The 20,756-nt window shown below is 40.9% G+C and overlaps 1 protein-coding gene and 1 long non-coding RNA gene across 4 annotated transcripts; one reads left to right on the top strand and one right to left on the bottom strand.

Annotated features, from left to right (window-relative positions):
• Window positions 1-7,837: 7,837 nt before the first annotated feature.
• Window positions 7,838-20,697, bottom strand: LOC136447302 (uncharacterized). Of its 3 annotated transcripts, none has more exons than XR_010757704.1 (4): window positions 20,567-20,697; window positions 16,856-16,972; window positions 12,770-14,191; window positions 7,838-8,583 (listed from the first exon to the last, which is right to left on the bottom strand). It is a non-coding gene; the product is annotated as an uncharacterized lncRNA (long non-coding RNA). The 3 variants fall into 3 exon arrangements; XR_010757706.1 differs by having other exon boundaries at window positions 12,770-12,943; XR_010757705.1 differs by lacking the exon at window positions 20,567-20,697 and adding an exon at window positions 20,296-20,518.
• Window positions 14,053-19,133, top strand: LOC136447301 (uncharacterized). Its single transcript, XM_066446050.1, has 8 exons — window positions 14,053-14,276; window positions 14,515-14,637; window positions 14,886-15,041; window positions 15,470-15,520; window positions 15,743-15,820; window positions 16,125-16,179; window positions 16,662-16,736; window positions 17,808-19,133. The coding sequence occupies exons 1-8, from the start codon at window positions 14,053-14,055 to the stop codon at window positions 17,940-17,942; spliced, it is 897 nt and encodes a 298-aa protein (XP_066302147.1). The 3' UTR covers window positions 17,943-19,133.
• Window positions 20,698-20,756: the final 59 nt, after the last annotated feature.

Genomic DNA, 20,756 nt, shown 5'->3' with positions numbered 1-20,756 from the left:
TTGGCTGAAATATCTATAAAAGCTTACTTAGTCATTGTGTGAATTTCTAAGCGATGAGTACAGTTGGTTATGGAGTTATGAACAGTTGAATTTTCGACCATACATCATATATTCCAGTCATAAGTTCTAAATAAAACTTCACATTCCTTCTGAAACATTGAGTGCAAACACTCAGAAAGATAGTAATAATATCAGTGATATGTCCCTGACAGAGTTATATGGATAATATATCTATTGCACGATATAAATCCCTAACGCTACATCATTTTTGTAATAGCGCACTTCTTGCGTTTAGACTATTGACCGTGCTTCAAAATGACGATAGATCACTGGCCTATATTTTCGAGCAGAATAGTCGAACATCAAAACTGCTACACGCACAGGTAGATGAACATATCAACTTACTTCTGTGAAAGTTTCATCTAAAAATATCACTTTCTTCTTGTTTTATGGGGAAAAGCGCACTTTCGCGAGTTGGGCTTAAAATCGAGCTAGAATAGTTCCCCGGGTAGATAGCAGGTAGAACGTGGCCTGGATTTGCGCGAGACTGGATAATCTTGCATTTGCTATCTCGCTTAGAATACAACGGATTTCTGCCAAATTTGGCTGAAATATCTATAAAAGCTTACTTAGTCATTGTGTGAATTTCTAAGCGATGAGTACAGTTGGTTATGGAGTTATGAACAGTTGAATTTTCGACCATACATCATATATTCCAGTCATAAGTTCTAAATAAAACTTCACATTCCTTCTGAAACATTGAGTGCAAACACTAAGAGAGATAGTGATAATACCAGTGATATGTCCCTGACAGAGTTATATGGATGATATGTCTATTGCAAGCAACCATCAAATTGTGTACAAGTATATCGCACAAAAGTTCCACTAAACGCGCACAGCATACATACAAACGGATTTGAAACTGCGGTGGTGTCGTTTTGGCAAATGTGAACAACAATTTAGTCGACACATGTAACACATCACACTTTTAAAAAAAGTTATTTCTCAAGGTCTGTCTGGTGTACTTTGAAAGGTTTAAACGCAAGCACTTTTCCCGCGAGCCGTGTGTACTCGCTGCTTATTTTCAGTGAGACATTTTTTTTGCACTAACAGCTCGGTACGGTGCCTTACCTGGTCCCCAGATGAAAGGGCCACACAAATATTACCTGTAAGGTGCCTTACCTGGTCCCCAGATGAAAGGGCCACACAGATATTACCTGTAAGGTGCCTTACCTGGTCCCCAGATGAAAGGGCCACACAAATATTACCTGTACGGAGCCTTACCCGGTCCCCAGATGAAAGGGCCACACAAATATTACCTGTAAGGTGCCTTACCTGGTCCCCAGATGAAAGGGCCACACAAATATTACCTGTGTGGTATCTTACCCGGTCCCCAGATGAAAGGGCCACACAAATATTACCTGTAAGATGCCTTACCTGGTCCCCAGATGAAAGGGCCACACAAATATTACCTGTACGGAGCCTTACCTGGTCCCCAGATGAAAGGGCCACACAAACATTACCTGTAAGGTGCCTTACCCGGTCCCCAGATGAAAGGGCCACACAAATATTACCTGTGTGGTATCTTACCCGGTCCCCAGATGAAAGGGCCACACAAATATTACCTGTAAGGTGCCTTACCCGGTCCCCAGATGAAAGGGCCACACAAATATTACCTGTAAGATGCCTTACCCGGTCCCCAGATGAAAGGGCCACACAAATATTACCTGTACGGAGCCTTACCTGGTCCCCAGATGAAAGGGCCACACAAACATTACCTGTAAGGTGCCTTACCTGGTCCCCAGATGAAAGGGCCACACAAGTATTACCTGTACGGTGCCTTAGCTGGTCCCCAGATGAAAGGGCCACACAAACATTACCTGTACGGAGCCTTACCTGGTCCCCAGATGAAAGGGCCACACAGATATTACCTGTAAGGTGCCTTACCTGGTCCCCAGATGAAAGGGCCACACAAACATTACCTGTACGGTGCCTTAGCTGGTCCCCAGATGAAAGGGCCACACAGATATTACCTGTAAGGTGCCTTACCTGGTCCCCAGATGAAAGGGCCACACAAACATTACCTGTACGGAGCCTTACCTGGTCCCCAGATGAAAGGGCCACACAAACATTACCTGTACGGAGCCTTACCTGGTCCCCAGATGAAAGGGCCACACAAATATTACCTGTACGGAGCCTTACCCGGTCCCCAGATGAAAGGGCCACACAAACATTACCTGTACGGAGCCTTACCTGGTCCCCAGATGAAAGGGCCACACAGATATTACCTGTAAGGTGCCTTACCTGGTCCCCAGATGAAAGGGCCACACAGATATTACCTGTAAGGTGCCTTACCTGGTCCCCAGATGAAAGGGCCACACAAATATTACCTATAAGGTGCCTTACCTGGTCCCCAGATGAAAGGGCTACACAAATATTACCTATAAGGTGCCTTACCTGGTCCCCAGATGAAAGGGCTACACAAATATTACCTATAAGGTGCCTTACCTGGTCCCCAGATGAAAGGGCCACACAAATATTACCTGTACGGAGCCTTACCTGGTCCCCAGATGAAAGGGCCACACAAATATTACCTGTACGGAGCCTTACCTGGTCCCCAGATGAAAGGGCCACACAGATATTACCTGTACGGAGCCTTACCCGGTCCCCAGATGAAAGGGCCACACAAATATTACCTATAAGGTGCCTTACCTGGTCCCCAGATGAAAGGGCTACACAAATATTACCTATAAGGTGCCTTACCTGGTCCCCAGATGAAAGGGCCACACAAATATTACCTGTACGGAGCCTTACCTGGTCCCCAGATGAAAGGGCCACACAAATATTACCTGTACGGAGCCTTACCTGGTCCCCAGATGAAAGGGCCACACAAATATTACCTGTAAGGTGCCTTACCCGGTCCCCAGATGAAAGGGCCACACAAATATTACCTGTAAGATGCCTTACCTGGTCCCCAGATGAAAGGGCCACACAAATATTACCTGTATACGGTGCCTTACCTGGTCCCCAGATGAAAGGGCCACACAAATATTACCTGTAAGATGCCTTACCTGTTCCCCAGATGAAAGGGCCACACAAATATTACCTGTATACGGTGCCTTACCCGGTCCCCAGATGAAAGGGCCACACAAATATTACCTGTACGGAGCCTTACCTGGTCCCCAGATGAAAGGGCCACACAAATATTACCTATAAGGTGCCTTACCTGGTCCCCAGATGAAAGGGCTACACAAATATTACCTATAAGGTGCCTTACCTGGTCCCCAGATGAAAGGGCCACACAAATATTACCTGTACGGAGCCTTACCTGGTCCCCAGATGAAAGGGCCACACAAATATTACCTGTACGGAGCCTTACCTGGTCCCCAGATGAAAGGGCCACACAAATATTACCTGTAAGGTGCCTTACCCGGTCCCCAGATGAAAGGGCCACACAAATATTACCTGTAAGATGCCTTACCTGGTCCCCAGATGAAAGGGCCACACAAATATTACCTGTATACGGTGCCTTACCTGGTCCCCAGATGAAAGGGCCACACAAATATTACCTGTAAGATGCCTTACCTGTTCCCCAGATGAAAGGGCCACACAAATATTACCTGTATACGGTGCCTTACCCGGTCCCCAGATGAAAGGGCCACACAAATATTACCTGTACGGAGCCTTACCTGGTCCCCAGATGAAAGGGCCACACAAATATTACCTGTACGGAGCCGAACTTGCACAAGAGAACAAATTAAGCCGGTCACGTTTGACTACTTTTAGGAACTGTTGTATTTCATCGCTATTTGCGTTCTGTCTTTGACTCCAGAACTGTCAAAGTATGAATAGGTAGGGGATGTAATTGTCGGGATGTGTTCAAAATTATCTTACTGTTTTGGTACAGCAAATTTATTACCATTGGCATCACTTTCCATGAAAGAGTAATTTTCGCGTTAGGAAAAATCAAATGTTTCCTTTTATACTTCAAACGTCAAGTCCAGGATGAGGTTGTTTTATGGTTGAGTACCACGGCATAAACATATCTTTATCACTGAACGGACACAACGACACAACTACGGTTACCTCTTTTACTTAGAGATGGCAACATCAAGCTGTGCTCAGTTTCCGCACCTCGTTTGTTTGAGCCACGAAGCGATCTCAAGTCAAGAAGTGACAGGACACACATCTGGAAGAAATTTGTAAAGAATTAACTGCGCATGTCCGGCGCGCTATTGTAGAGGGAGACTGGCAGGTTCGAGAGGGAGAGAGTCATGGGTTCCTCACTGCTGTAGGCTGTCTTCGTGAAACTTCGAGTTGCAAAGCTGATCAAGACGCTACTGCCGGAGGATCAAGCTCGGGCAACTTCAGTTTGGAGGTTGAACTAACGTACTGGGCAAAGGAATAATAAGACGACACAAGAACATCTGTGTACCTCGTGCACAGCGTTCCTACTGGTATGTTATGCTTTGGTCACATTTCCAATCCGGGGCCCGGCCGGGCAGTCTTTGGGAACGAAAAATATGATATAAAGGACAACAAAATACGCAAGACGTACCAAAAATTATTCAAGAGCATAGCTTGTGCATATTTACTGACATACTATCAAATTTGTCGTTTCCACAAACAGTCCGGCCGGGGAGCCCCGGTTAGGAAATGTGACCCTAATAGCATAACCAATATTGTATTGTATTCTATGATGTTCTGTTATAACCGTGATTTTAAATTCATGTCCACAATTCCTAAACATAAGTACGTATGGGAAGCGATGTTAAGTTAAAATCGTCCCACACCATGAGTATAGGACAAAGCCCATCTCAGTTTCGTAGCCCTGGGCCACACCTCCACGTGGGGCTAGTTTAGGCTCTACCAGCCTCGGCGGGTCGTTGGGAAATGAGTAGAAATTTGCCACATAGAGTCAATTGTAGGAAAGGAGTTGGCTACGGAGATAGGGTCCAATATTGCAACCCTGGAGGCTGTCTTATTTGATCGGCACTAATCACTATCTAACAGGTGCCAAGTAGCTAAATTTTATTGCCCCTTTTATTACCCTGGAGCAGACCGTGATAGAACCCAGGACAATTGTCACAGGAATAGTGCCTTTTCCGTCATCAGAATTCGTTTCGTCCATCAAAACAACAAACACCCTGACACATTGGGTTGGCCGAAAAAGGACAAATCTCATTGATATCTGTTACCGTATGATTATATATTATATAAACTTGTTACATGTTTGCTAACCTTCGCTGATCGACAAGGCAGAATACGGGCTGTACTATTTCAAAATGGCACCCAAACCGCACGCCCAAACCGCACGTCTCTACCAGACTAACCGCGCCGGCTATAGGGAGAACAGTTGCCGGGGGAGTTAAGCCATCTCCGTAGCCGACTCCCTTCATACAATTGACTCTAGTTTGGTCAATTTCTACTATTTTCCCAGCGACCCGCGGCGGCTGGTAGAGCCTACAAACCGCACGCCCAAGCCGCGCGCCCACGCGGCAGACGATGTTTCTACTACAAACTAGTACTAACTACCACTGCCTTCAAAAGAGAAGTCAGACCCAACCATAGTCAACCTTAGTTAACTTTCACAGTAGACTAGATAACTATTTCGATTCCCATGTATTTCCATGAACTTGTTTGTCTGCAATTAGCCTTCGGGCCTGAACTTGCAATAAAGTTATTATTAACTTTAGGTTTTAACGTCAATCTAAGAAGATTTTGAAACGGGGTCCAGCCGGGTAGTCTTTGGGAACGAAAACTATGATTTAAAAGACAACAAAGACACAAAACGTACCCCAAATTCTTTAAGAGCATTAGCTTCTGCGAATCTGTGGACATACACTTTGACTTTTCGTTTCCATAAACAGGCCGACCGGGCCACGGTTAGAAAATGTGACCCTAGCATGATCTAACATAACGTTGAAAGTATGAAATAATGATGCAGGTGTGCTAATATGGGGAAGCAAATGTCAATTTCAACCTCACAAAACAGAATTGTTTTCCCCAGAATATTTCAAGTTTTACCCCCTGAAATTGCTTAGGGCACCTTTAACTACTGGCCTACAGATCTCTATCACATGCATTAGCGCTTCCACCGATTGGCCAGTAGTACTCTCCAAGCAGAGGAGTGGGTCCGGCAGGTTTTTGACGTGTTTTTAGGCGTTTTTTGGCGGGCTTTCTACTTTGCCAAAAAAAAACATGACAAAGTAGAAACCCCGACAAAAACGCCGAAAAACACGTCAAAAACCTGCCGGACCCACTCCTCTGCTTGGAGAGTAGGCAGTAGGGGAAAATGGAAAAACCCACTCATTATGCAGAACGTGGGACTATTTCATTTATCATCATAAAAACGAGATATTATTTTTGGCGCGTGTGTGTGACTGTCGGTCTGTGTTTTTGTAGTAAGCATAAGTCAAGAACCTATGGATGAATCATAATCAGGTGTTATAATGATATATGGAATGTATGTTGGTAGATGTCAGTAGACAAGGTCGATTTGGGCCCCCTGGTATGTTTTTTTTCATTTTCTTGCATATTTTGCTTTGATTTTTTGGTGGAAGATAGCTTGTGATGACCTTTTAAGGAAAAAGTGGTGTAGGTTTGCGCCCCCTACCTGCTCTGGAACTCAGGGGCACTGTTGTCAAAATCTTTTAAGGTGAATAACCGAAGAAAAGAACGACGTATCTGAATCATATTTAGTAAGACAGTGCATATTCATTGTGTACATAATGAAGTGCTTAGTATGCAAATTTAAACTTAAGTTGCATAATTCATTAGGACATCGATATTTGCGGTGTTTTTCATTAGAGGACTAAAAAGCATGTAACATATGTAGTTTGTTGAAGATGTCCCTGTGGCGCAAGTGGTAACGCAACCCCGCTGCTTCGCCATCTTGATAAAATCCCGTGGATCCTAGGGCCCACATTCGATCCTAGGGATCAACTCGAGCTCGGACATGTTGTAAGGAATTGCATTCGTCATTTCGGATGTTGAAGTGAAGCTGGTGGCCCTGTGTATGAGGGAGCTTCGGGCATAAGCCTCAAACCACTGCACGTTAAAGAACCCAACACACTTATAGAGAAGAGTAGGGGTGACCCGGTGTGCTTGGCCAAAAACATGAGCCGTAGCTACTTGAAAAAGTATTATGCTTCACCTCATATCTCAATGTTTACAATTTCATTCGGGCTTCTAATCTACTATACCATAAATGTACTTGCGATAACTTATGGAGAGAAAAAAAAATATTTCGTTTTAGTTGAAAAATTGTGTACTGTACTTGAGAAAGTCCAAGTTTATTGCACAAAAAATGTAACATGTACAATGTATGGTAAGACGTTATGTAAGACTACTAACTATTTGGAACACTGTATAAGACTACAGCTAACAAGCTGCTAGGGGGCCCAAACCTACACCACTTCTTTATTACATCACAAGCTATCTGCCACCAAAAAATCAAGACCACAGCATGTCCAGGTCAAAAGATACAAAAACTGAAGTTCTGCTGCAGTACCAAGGTCACATACCAGGGGCCCAAAATCGACATTGAATCTCAGCTTCACAACACCTACCCACATACCAAATATCATTGTAATCCATCCAGAGGTTCTGGAGTTATGCTGTCACCAGAAGTGCGGAAACACAAACACACATACACACACACACACAGACAGACACACCCAAAACTATATCTCCATTTTTCATGGAGATAATTACATAGAATCAGTACAATCTAAGCGGGCATACAAATGTAAGCCATACATGTTCTTGTCCTTTGTAAATTGTATGTCTATTTTCTTGATTGCACATATGGAGTACAAGTAACTACACACCTGCATGGATTGAACATTACATTGTATTACATGTCGAGTCCCAATTACCCCCCAGGCAGCGCCTGTGTCATTATGTAGCACATAGGTAATGCATATACTGAAATATGATAATGGCCTTAAGTTAGAAATGGAGAAAAAAATTAGACAGATAAAATTATTCTTTGCTGTCATCGAATATGATAAACCCCTAAAAGAGATTAAAATTTTTTGCTTTAATTGTATCTGATAAACCTCTTAATTTCAATATCTAAATACAACTTTTGTGTTGGGAAACTAAGGAACCCATGCTACAACTTGAGTAAATATAAATTTTATTTTCAGATCTTTTACACCATTATCGGGGTAGCCATCGCAATTTCAGTATCATTCAGCCATGATTTTTGACTTTCAAGGGTTCCAGAAGGGATTCCCAGAAATCCGTAATGAAAAATAGCTGGACAGTTTAATCATATGGCTGTTTATATACTGGCAAGGTCGGAGCCAATTTGGTTAAACCTCATATTCCGGCCTATGCCTGGCTTATCCTGTTGTTTTCGTGCAAGTTCTCTTAAGCTTTTGAAAAAAATAGCTAATATCGGTTGGAGGGCCGGTGCGCGACAACAAATAGATAATAATTGTGTCACATAAGCTCTGAAACAGCCACAAAATAAAGAGAAATTTCTTCTTCTCATTCCATTCCAAATGTATGTCTGTAGAACTGCACGAATGGACGAAGAGAATGCTCAGACAGCCCAAGGAGCACAAGGTGGTCCTGCAGAAAAGGTGAACAGAAGACATACTGGATTAAAACTATTTTTCTAGAATTTGAATTCACCATTGTTTTGAAATAAAACTGTTACATTTTTGATACATCATTCTGAATAATAATAAAGAATGCTCAGTGCACTAAGGGTTGGCATAACAAATATTTCTTGCATCTTCAGGTACCAAAGAAAAGAAATCGGCAGGCTGAGTTCCGAGGGAGAAGGCTGAAGAGGATATGGAATATGGTTTGTGCTTTTTTGCTATCTATGTATTTCTAATGCTAAAGGCGAGGTTTACTGTTTCAGTCGGGCTTCTTCCCTCTATTTAAGATAATTCATTTGCTTGCTAGTAATTGAATATTATAATCATATTACATACTAGTCATTGTACGACATTGTGCCCGACACCATAAATTGGCATGATTTAAGTGATAGGGCAAACTAGTCATATAATTGTAAAGTATTACAAGTGTGCATTTGACTCTTTTTTTTCATACCCTCACTTATAGGTCACAAAGTTGTCGAGTGAAGAAGTGCCGCCTTCATGCGTTTTCACGTACAAGGACAATGACACAGTCAGAAGTACTGGTAAGGTAGTAGATATTTAAGGTCTCAAGCTTCAAGTGAAATGAACCAAATTCTTTATTTTTATATGCAAATGTATATTCTGAATTAGAACATGGCCACTACCCCTCAGGCAACGAGAGCCCTTCAATTACTGTGACTATATCTCAGTAGTGCAGAAAAGTGTGGTACTAACAAAAAAATGGGGTACTATGAAGTCATTTGCATAGTACCACACTTTTTTGGTAGTACCACACTTTTTCCTTATCACTGCTCAGGCCTGCCCTGTACATGAGACCTGGGTCACAGTGTCAGCTAACTGCCAAGGGGATAGGGAGGGTTCATTATCTGATTCACATAAGGACATGGTTATCTTACAGCCACACAAGAACAACTTCTCAAAAGTCTCAAACTGAATCAAATCTTTAAAGAATAACAGGCATAAATTCCAGTTAAGCAACCGTTACAATGAAATTACAGTCAAGTTTATAAACAGTTGGGAAACTGGGAATCAAAATCACATTTTTTAGATTTCTGAAAAGAACACACATAATGCTCTCAACTCAAACAGTTCAACCAGTACTCCAATGAAAAGACATTTTAGTAACTCACAGTTCAAAAACCCCAGTTCAAAATCTGTATGTAATATTTTGAGACCATGGAATGATTAAAAGAGAAACTTTGTGGTAGTGGCCAGGTTCTGAAAACAGATAGGACATGTATGAAGCTTGTCTACAGGTCATTCTGCTTCTATATAATACTTTTTACCTTTTTTTTTATAACTCGACCTGAAGGCCAACCTCGAACACGGCGGTTTTGTGTATGATATCAGTCAGACCGACAAGGGTCGGTTTTGGTTGTTAATACTAGTATGATGTGCCGAAAACAATATCTTTGATTCATATTGATAGAAAGACAATCTTCGGAGATGTGGCCATGTTCTAAAACAGTTAGATCATCGCCTCGCCCTCTCTGTGTGAAAATAGTGAAGCTCCCACTTTGTGGGAGGAGCTTCACTATTTTCACACAGAGAGGCCGAGGCCATGATCTAACTATAACTAAACTTTTACCTGCTCATTTTCCATATTTCTCTATATTAATGTCATTCACAGGACCAAGCCACATGAAGGAATTCTTTGAAGATCCCTATGTTAGGCAGAAATTTGCAGAAACAAGTACAAGACGTCCTACAACTATGAGACTGCGTGGTAAATGCTGTTCTTGCAACTTAAATTCACCATTTTCATATTGTATCGCATTAACTATGTATGTATCATGACAGTGTAAGGATCTTACTGTATGTTCGTCTTTATGTGGGTCAGCCGTTACCAGTGAAAGCTGCCTAGGCTGACCCAGTGTAATGACCTGTTTTTCATTTTCAATAAATACAAATACAAAATACAAATTTAGATGAGTATGTAGTAACTACATGTGGCTGTATGTCTAATTGTTCATATTATAAACATCCCACGTAGGCACAAAGTATATGGGACCGAGCAGCGAGGTGGACAGTGATCATGAGAAGTTTGCAAAAGACCTGCGGGAGTTGGATGTCCTCCGAGTAACTGCGAGAGGTCTTAGGCCCATTGTTTCCACAATCGCAAGAGGTAAAACGACTCAGTTCTAGTAGCAAAACAGGTTTGAATCTTAGCGATGTCATTGTGGAGAAGAAATATTAATATTACATGCTGGTAGGTGTAGAATTTGAACGTAGAAACATTTTCCATTCCCAGGGATTCTATGCCTATTTTGTGATGTAATTTCACTAAGATGAAATCTCAACAAACTGTTAACTGACAAAAGTTAGAAAAGTTAACAATGACTTGCAAGTGTCAGAACAGCAGGCTAGGATCAGAAGTATTACATTTGTAATTTCCAAACATAAGAGTTTCAAAACTGTTGCTTTCCAGGAAAAAAGAACTTTTGGAACAACAAAGACAACAAACCAGTCTGGTGGCCTGAGGAGTTGCCATTTCATTCCCCAAGTAAGCATCTTGAAATTAAATCTCATCAAAATATATGTGGCTAGAATTTTGAATTAAATCTAATGACATCATGCATTTGGGTGATTTAAAACTAACCTGAGCTACTGGTAACAAAGTTCCATTTTAGTAGTATTATTCATGTACACATGTAGCATTATACAGTAGAAGGACATACTGTATGATAAAATGTTGCTTTCTGTTCAGGCCACAATGGAAAATTCAAAGTGGAAGAGCTTCAGACAATTCTTTTGGCCTACCAGCAACATGAATGTGCAAAGGTGAGCTATGATATGATTGATATGATAGGTTTGATGTGACACTAGAACAAACTTGATCACAGATTTTCAGACATAGATACTTCGTAAATGTCTAGTACATGCTCAGCAAAAGGACCTTTATTTTTAGGTGCAAAGACACAGATCTAGAAAAAAAAGTTTTTCATATATGAAAGTATTTAGCATCAGGTACATTTGCAAAGTCATATAAATGTTTTATGACACTGTTATCACACTGAATGCTTACCTTTATCACACTGAATGCTTACCTTTATCACACTGAATGCTTAATTCATAATAATGAATGAAAAACATTACTATTATTAATTGTTTACAGATTGCTACTGGCAGCAGTCTTACTGACCAACCTGCTGGCAGCAGTAGTACTGACCTACCTACTGGCAGCAGTACCACAGACCTACCAACTGGCAGCAGTATCACAGACCTACCAACTGGCAGCAGTAGTACCGACCTACCTGCTGGCAGCAGTACCACAGACCTACCAACTGGCAGCAGTACCACAGACCTACCAACTGGCAGCAGTAGTACCGACCTACCTACTGGCAGCAGTACCATAGACCTACCTACCGGCAGCAGTACCACCGACCTACCTACTGACAGCAGTACCACCGACCTACCTACTGACAGCACAGCTATGGGAGATGTCCTGAACCAGAACCAGGTAACAGAAGTAGACTTGTGTTTTGTTTCAGTTTGTGACAACTACCAAAAACAAACACTCTTGAATAAGAGTTATACTTGATTATCAAGTACATATGAATAGTATCCTATCATCCTATGCAATCATAGCATCCTATCTACATATATTGAAACTTCAGGATATGCTGAGAAATGCATGCATGCTATCAGCACAGCCAAAGCCCAACAATTCCTGAAACACTGCCTTTTCTTCTAATGCAGAAGGATGCACTCCGGATACTTGCACAGACAAAAGACTGGCAAGCATTTCTTAAGTGTTGCCAAGAGCTGGCTCCAACGCTCAGGGTTCCAGAGGCAGTATATGCAACATATGAGACTCCAGTGACAAAGGCAACAAGGTAAATCCTCTCTCTCTCTTTAGATATGTCTGTAGAGATCTTACATTTTGCCAAACTGCCACTTTTTTTCAGTTAGTAACTGTATTGCAGTCGTTATAGTGATAATACAACCCTGTACTACCTTGTTCATCAATTTTCAAAGTCTTTGGAACAGGAAAGCAATGGAATGAGTAATGTAACAGAGATGAACAGAACTGTTAACTTAAAGGTAAAAATGTCCTGACAACAGTACTAATAAATTGTATCAACAGTTATACCAGAACTTGGCTTTTTGCATTCTTTGTCTATAAACTTTAAGGTATGCAAACATGCCTGCCAACCACGTCGCCATCGAGGTGACTGGCAACGGTGACTGCTTGTTCAACGCAGTAAGTGCTCTTCTCACCGGTAGCGAAGACCAGGCACAGGCCCTTCGATTGGGATCTGCAGTCTATGGCGCCCTCCACGCGGAACACATCATTGCCCAGGTACACCTAAATCATATTGCTGAGACAAAATTACATCATATGCATCAACGTAACTGACATGAAATGTAAATCAATAAAGACAAAGGACTTTGGAGTCCTGGAAGTGAGAAATGTTATAAGTTAAGAATCTGACCCACAACCATCCTGTTTGTCTCTTAACCTATTTAAAGTATGCAACTGTGTACATTCAACACATCTTTGTGCATTGCTTTTCAACAGTACATAGCTGATGGCATAGATAATGTGGGTGCAGCCCAGATGCTGCTGCACAGTGTCTCAACACCTAACACTGTGGCAGCCTGCACTGGAACTACTGTGCAAGAGATTCTGAGACACACCATACAAGCCGAAGTGTGGGCAACTGCAAGGCTTGGCACCTTCTCTGGTAGGTGTACTGAAACTCTGCTGGTATCAAAAGGCATGCACCTTTTAACAACACCTTACCCCACAAATTCTGTCCTGTTATCAGTTAAACATGCAGATTTCCATTCATCTATATCTTATCTTACTGCCACAGCTATCTGTAAACGTGGCGGTAAAATTTGGTACAATTAAATGTTTCCAAAAGAGGAGGACTAATAATCATGATAATTATTAATGTTTTATATATCCTTGAAAAAACACTGAGGAATTCGGTCTAATGTCTTCATTGGTTTGATATCCTCAGGACTTCTACAGCTGTCCTTCTTGGCAGGTTTCTGTGGCCATGTTATCACCCTCCACTGTGAAGACACATCGATGATTGGCTATCACAACCGCCCTATGGCCCCATGCGGATGTGAAGAGCCACAGCTGAAGGGCGAACTTCACATAATGCTTGTGAAGACGTCAACTGTTCTAAATCACTTTGTTGGTTTAGTAAAGTCAAGTGGTGAGTTCTCTATAAAATGAGACCTCTTGTTGTACTGCTTTATTAGACAAACAAACATTTTAAGCTGATTTGAATAGAATAAAGAAACACTAGGATTACGGGCCATCACATTTTACGGACAAATTGGTTTATTTTGCAACACAGAAAAAAAATTTCTGTCAACTCACTGTAATGTAATATATGTACAAGTCGTTATCATTGTACCTTTGTTATGTACAGGGCGGGGCACAAGACATCAGCACATCCCACAGCAACCCATGCTGCCTGGTGTTCATGTGGCTGAACTATGCGCAGCCAAGCTCAGCATGGGTTGCTGGAAGACGAAAAGTGAGGACCTCGGGATGATCCAGTGCAACCGGTGCAAATCCTGGTATCACCACAAGTGTATCCCTGTACCTGAGAGCGACAAATGGGAGGGGCTGCCTTTTGAATGCTGTGCAGAGGACAAGGCAGCAGTACACAGAACTGTACCCAATTTAACGTCAGTATCAACAGATTATCTACAATACATTTTCAAGTAGGCTTACATTATCATAAATCCACAAACATATACCTTTGCCAATGTTAACACCTCAATTTGCAAATTATGTGCATCCTTTTTTTAACAGTATTGCTCAACACAAAGCCAATTGACCACTTCTAGGCGCATTGTATCGGAAAGGAAAGCATACAGGACTTTCCTGTTCTAAGGTAACAAATACAAATTGTTTTCTTTCAAGATTGCTGACAAACCTCAGCATCCATAGTGGCAGCCCATGGCGCTGTACAGTAAAATTGGATGATGTGGTCAGCATAAGGCCAGACTACTGGTTGACCAGTGGCATTGTTGATTTTTATGGAAGGTCAGTACATTTGTTATTTTGAACAGCCATAATTGTTTAACTCACTCTTGTAACACCGTAATACATATGAAATGTCTTTCTTGAATATATGACTTCCTATTAGTGACGACGATCAAGCAATGGAGAATTGTTAGATAATGATTACATTACCGTTATCATAAACTTCAAGTTGCATGGATTGCATTTCAATCGCATGAAGTTTAAAAAATGTTCAAGCCTCAAATATCTGGTTCTTATTTTACTCACAGCCACCTTGCATTTGCTATGTCTGAGAGGGAACAGACAAACATCCACATAATGCAATCTACATTCCTCGAACAAGTCAACCGCAACACCAGTCGAAAGAGAGTACAGAAAGGAAACCCCAGGCAAGGACTAGAGGCCATACTTATACCAATTTGCAGGTAAGAAGTGATGACGATGCAATAGGTGTGTCAGTACATGGGGTTTATCAGGAAACAGCAATATATTGAGGGACAACCGTAATACTAATATACACCAGGTTGAGGTGCAAATCTGGACCTGACCAGCTGGACATCAACCAGACCTGAGTTTTCTGTGCCAGAACCCGTCATATCTCTGTCAATAATTTCCTTTCTTGTGTGCCCCAATTGGCCCCAAAAATTTCCTGGTGCACCAAAGTATTCAGGTTTTAAGGTCACAAGTGCCGCTAACCAAAAATGAATTCAGAGCTGTATATATGATATGTTATAAAAAAAAGATACAAATTATTATGATGTTTTTCTTAACAGAACATTCTGATAATCCACTTATTGTCTGATAATCCACCATATTACTGATTTTCCTCATGCATCTTTCCTTTATTCCAAAGACAAAACCACTGGATGCTGATTTGCATAGCCTCACCCAATGACACAAACAGGTATGAATATTATCCATATCATATTGTATCATATCAACCTACCTACTCTAAATGCATTTAAGCCATCTGTCTTGACCAATTGTAGAATAGATGATCCTACCATACTATTTCTGCCAAGGATATGAGTGTACATTACCAATGCTCTTGAGTACAACCCCATGTATTATCAGCTTTCTTGTTGAGGCCAATATTTGATGTTTGTATATTACATGTATCTTACAGCACTCGTCTGTTAGTGCTTGACAGCTTGGAAGGGAGACCTGGACATTTGAACATCACTGACAGTAGTGCTATTAAGAAGTAACAATTTTATTTGCTTTGCTTGACAGTGCCAAAAATAACAAGTATTACCTAACTGTGATATAGAAAGGAATATTTTGAGTAAAATCATAATTGCAATGTGCATTATTTAGAACATGTATCTATAAGATCCCTTACAGAAACAAAAGAAAATAACATGTAGTACATTTTAAGGGTTATGGAAATACTAATATATGATGGGTTTGGCAATCACGCCTAAAATGAATCACCACGACCTCCATTGAAATTTAACCTTGAAAAGTTTTCACTTGTACTGAAGATTGATATGTATTTTGTTGTTTAGGTACATGTCTGATGTGTACAACTACCATTCCCTACCACCGGTCCTTAATGTGAAGGTGAGTTTGATCTCTATTATCAACATGTAAAAGAATATTCAAGATGTTTCCGATGACATTCTTTGAAACTGCAAAGGAACATGCGCTTAACACAGATGCTGGAAAGGTAATAAAATGTACATGTATATGTCATGTACTTGTATACTATCAACAGAAAGGGAAAAAATTATACAAAAAAAGGGGACAATGGTCCAGAGTAATTTCTGCAACAGTGGTGATTACAAACATCCTTTTCTATTGAGTTACGAACAAATCCTACACTGAAATGGTAAAGACTTAACGATTGTGAAATTTTCCCCAACCAGCTACATTAATATTGTCCTTTGCTAGGGTGACAAGGGAAGGCCAGTCCAGATTACATATGGCATTGGGTGTAGTATGGCCAGGGGTATGGCTGAAGCTGTAACTGTATTCTCATCCAATACTGTTTCAAATTCCAAAGAGCTTGATTTAAGATTCAATTATAATTTGTCTTATTTTAGGTACCCCGACAGCCAAAGGACAATGCAACTGACTGTGGTCCACATATGCTATACAACATGAAGTGGTTAGTTGAGGTAAGTTCAAGAAGTATCCATTAAAACAACTTGAGCATATTGGCTTCTAAGGCCACACCAATTAAATTACTAGGTTCTTTGATCTTTACAGTAAAATGATACAGTAATACCGTACTTACATGCATTGTGCCTGTTAAAGTATTTCAATCACTCGAGTGGCCTGTGTCTAGGACTTTTTATTTCCTTCTCAGCATTCCTGCAACATTTCTGGCAGTTATAGGCCATTTCTTTGAGCTCTGCAAGAAAATAATGGAGTTGGCAAAACAGAATCGAATTCTGACAGCTAATGGTGAAAGCCAGGTGTATGAACCATAGCATAATGCCTTAATGGCTGGTAGTCGTGTTTTTTTCTTTATTAAAGAAAAAAACACGACTACCAGCCATTTTTTTAGAAAACTTTTTGCAGAAATGTCTGTTTTTTATCTATTGTTAAATTCTGATCTGATAGGACACAAGTGGTGCATACTTATACTGGTCAAAGTTCATGTTAATTAATAATTGAGGCAGACACCCTTTCTTTGCTTCTGGAATAATTCTAAGAAAATGGACAATAAATCAATATAGCCTAAGATGATGTAGTGAACAGCTGGTAGTATTGTGTCTCATTTCTATTGCTACTATACAATGGCGGTAATAATCACAGAAATAAACTCTGTGCTGTATTCACAATGTTCACCAACTTTTGAATTAAGACAACCAATGAAAGTGTTGTCAGACAAACTGCTGGGCTTAAAAGAACTGTATCCAAGAAATGTACCAAGAAACATCTTATAGATAAGTACATGTAAATAAAATTGTCCATTATCTGAAAGCCTCATTTGAAATATTGATGAGCCATGAAATCATTTCAAGCATAAACCATAAAAACGTTCATTCAAAATGCTAAAGATATAAATTGTTGGGTAAATCCATTTACCCTCAAATACTAAAGAGATTTAAAGCAAGAGATTTTTATCAATGATGAAGATGAACAGCGAGTTTTAAAATATTTTCAATAGGAAGAAAATGTTCATGATAACTTTTTGTCTACCATATCTGGTTCAATATCCTTCCTCCGTTTCACATCTGCAGCACTGGGAGGAGTTTGCAAGATCAATGGTGGTCCCCGAAGAAACTTCAAGTGCCATTGGACTCTACATGAGATGCCGGATTAGAAAAGATTTGTACTACTGCCTCAAATTCACTGAGGCTGAACCGAGCTCATAATAGAATACTAGGTTACAATAATTTCTTCTTCTTCCATACTTTTGTCCAAAGCTCTAAACATTTGTACATGTAGATCGTCCAATAGTGGTGATTAAATATTACAGCAGCTATAAAACAGGCTGAAAGTTGAAGTATTCCTTTTTCTGTATCTAGCAAGGTTAAATATACCTTGTATTAAGTAACTTCACAGTGATGAATGTATTGAAATTGTTGAGATGTGTACAAGGGAGCCGCATAGTGGAGAGACACCATTTGTGAAGTCAAAACAACAGCAGCTGACCCAATTCATGTGAAGTCAGGAGTGTTATGGCTGAGTGCATCTAAATCAATGATTCGACCTCTCTCACAAATACTCACTTTGCTATAGATCTATCAAGTAATTTCACAGTGATGAAAGTAATGGAACTTTTGTGAAGTCTTTTCATTACGATGTGCACTAAAGTGTTTTGACACTTAACACAACAGACAAAACAGCATGTTTTGTAGTGTTTCATATACTTGGTACTTTAAAAAAATGTCCCAAGAACTTTTGTTATACTATAGCAAAAACTATGGGATCAATCAACAAGAAATATGTTGAGCTGGAGTAAAGCTATTTTTTTCTTTTATACCTAGAAATGATGTCCAATATCTCAAGTGGACATTTTCTTCTCACAATTAGGAGTGAAATCAAAAACATGTTAAACCTATAGCCTTGCCCATTGCTTTACACATTATTTTTTATATACATGTGGATGCAATCCTAGAGGCAATTTGATCTTTTCCTTGTCGTTGATATACCAGTATCCTAGATAGTGGCAACTATTCTTATATTGTTCATTTTTATACTTTATTGCAATCTCTATCCTAATGTAACAGCTAATTGTGGTAACAAGCTAAGTTTAACAACTGATGTCAATGTAAACTAAACCTTGTCTGATCACAGATGATGAGGGAAGAAGACAATATGCCCAGATTTGTCTGGCATTGTAGCAGTCTTGACGTGACTACAATTTTCCCAAACCCTAACACACTCTTTAAGTTTTTGAGTACATGTATATTTCAACTATAATTATATCCCTCATATGTTCTGTCTAAAATGATAATTCCTTATGAGTTTTCTTTAATTTGCTACATTATAGATGACTTGTTATTCATAGTATCAGTGATAGTAGCAATAAACATCATGAAAACTCAATAGTATTTCGCAGCTTGAGTTACATTATGTTCTACTTTTAGACAAGAATTGGATAAATAAAACCTCCAGCAATAATTACAGCTTTGGTGTATTTCTTGCATTATACCTTATTGTGAATTCCCATTTACATATATACGAGTACAGCGCCTTATATTACCTGTCCGGTGCCTTACCTGGTCCCCAGCGGTAAGGGCCACAGAAACAATACCTGTAAGGTGCCTTACCTGGTCCCCAGATGAAAGGGCCACACAAATATCACCTGTAAGGAGCCTTACCCGGTCCCCAGATGAAAGGGCCACACAAATATTACCTGTAAGGTGCCTTACCTGGTCCCCAGATGAAAGGGCCACACAAGTATTACCTGTAAGGTGCCTTACCTGGTCCCCAGATGAAAGGGCCACACAAATATTACCTGTAAGGTGCCTTACCTGGTCCCCAGATGAAAGGGCCACACAAATATTACCTGTAAGGTGCCTTACCTGGTCCCCAGATGAAAGGGCCACACAAATTTACCTGTAAGATGCCTTACCTGGTCCCCAGATGAAAGGGCCACACAAATATTACCTGTACGGAGCCTTACCTGGTCCCCAGATGAAAGGGCCACACAAACATTACCTGTACGGAGCCTTACCTGGTCCCCAGATGAAAGGGCCACACAAACATTACCTGTACGGAGCCTTACCTGGTCCCCAGATGAAAGGGCCACACAAACATTACCTGTACGGAGCCTTACCTGGTCCCCAGATGAAAGGCCCTCACAAATATTACCTGTACGGAGCCTTACCTGGTCCCCAGATGAAAGGGCCACACAAATATTACCTGTACGGAGCCTTACCTGGTCCCCAGATGAAAGGGCCACACAAACATTACCTGTACGGAGCCTTACCTGGTCCCCAGATGAAAGGGCCACACAAACATTACCTGTACGGAGCCTTACCTGGTCCCCAGATGAAAGGGCCACACAAACATTACCTGTACGGAGCCTTACCTGGTCCCCAGATGAAAGGCCCTCACAAATATTACCTGTACGGAGCCTTACCTGGTCCCCAGATGAAAGGGCCACACAAACATTACCTGTACGGAGCCTTACCTGGTCCCCAGATGAAAGGCCCTCACAAATATTACCTGTACGGTGCCTTACCTGGTCCCCAGATGAAAGGCCCTCACAAATATTACCTGTAAGGTGCCTTACCCGGTCCCCAGATGAAAGGGCCACACAAATATTACCTGTACGGAGCCTTCCCTGGTCCCCAGATGAAAGGGCCACACAAATATTACCTGTACGGGGCCTTACCTGGTCCCCAGATGAAAGGCCCTCACAAATATTACCTGTAAGGTGCCTTACCCGGTCCCCAGATGAAAGGGCCACAGAAATATTACCTGTAAGATGCCTTACCTGTTCCCCAGATGAAAGGGCCACACAAATATTACCTGTAAGGTGCCTTACCTGGTCCTTACCTGGTCCCCAGATGAAAGGGCCACACAAATAAATATCCTGTTTAATTAAATTATTCCTTAACTGGTTCGTAAATGAAAGGGATCCCACAAATTCACCGGCTGCACGGAGAAAATATAGCAGACAGCTATAACGTTATGTGTTTCCCGTCGCTACAAGTATTTGACCAATAGCGCTAGGG

This window comes from Branchiostoma lanceolatum, chromosome 13 (assembly GCF_035083965.1).
Source record: "Branchiostoma lanceolatum isolate klBraLanc5 chromosome 13, klBraLanc5.hap2, whole genome shotgun sequence".
NCBI lineage: Eukaryota > Metazoa > Chordata > Leptocardii > Amphioxiformes > Branchiostomatidae > Branchiostoma > Branchiostoma lanceolatum.
This window is presented reverse-complemented; position numbering and strand designations above follow the sequence as displayed.

Excerpts from the sequence above, each read along its gene's own strand:
- LOC136447301 (XM_066446050.1), top strand. The coding sequence starts at position 14,053 with ATGCTGCCTGGTGTTCATGTGGCTGAACTATGCGCAGCCAAGCTCAGC. Across the intron at positions 14,277-14,514 it reads AGAACTGTACCCAATTTAAC|ATTGCTGACAAACCTCAGCA; the intron begins GTCAGTATCAAC and ends TTTTCTTTCAAG. Across the intron at positions 16,737-17,807 it reads ACATGAAGTGGTTAGTTGAG|CACTGGGAGGAGTTTGCAAG; the intron begins GTAAGTTCAAGA and ends TCACATCTGCAG.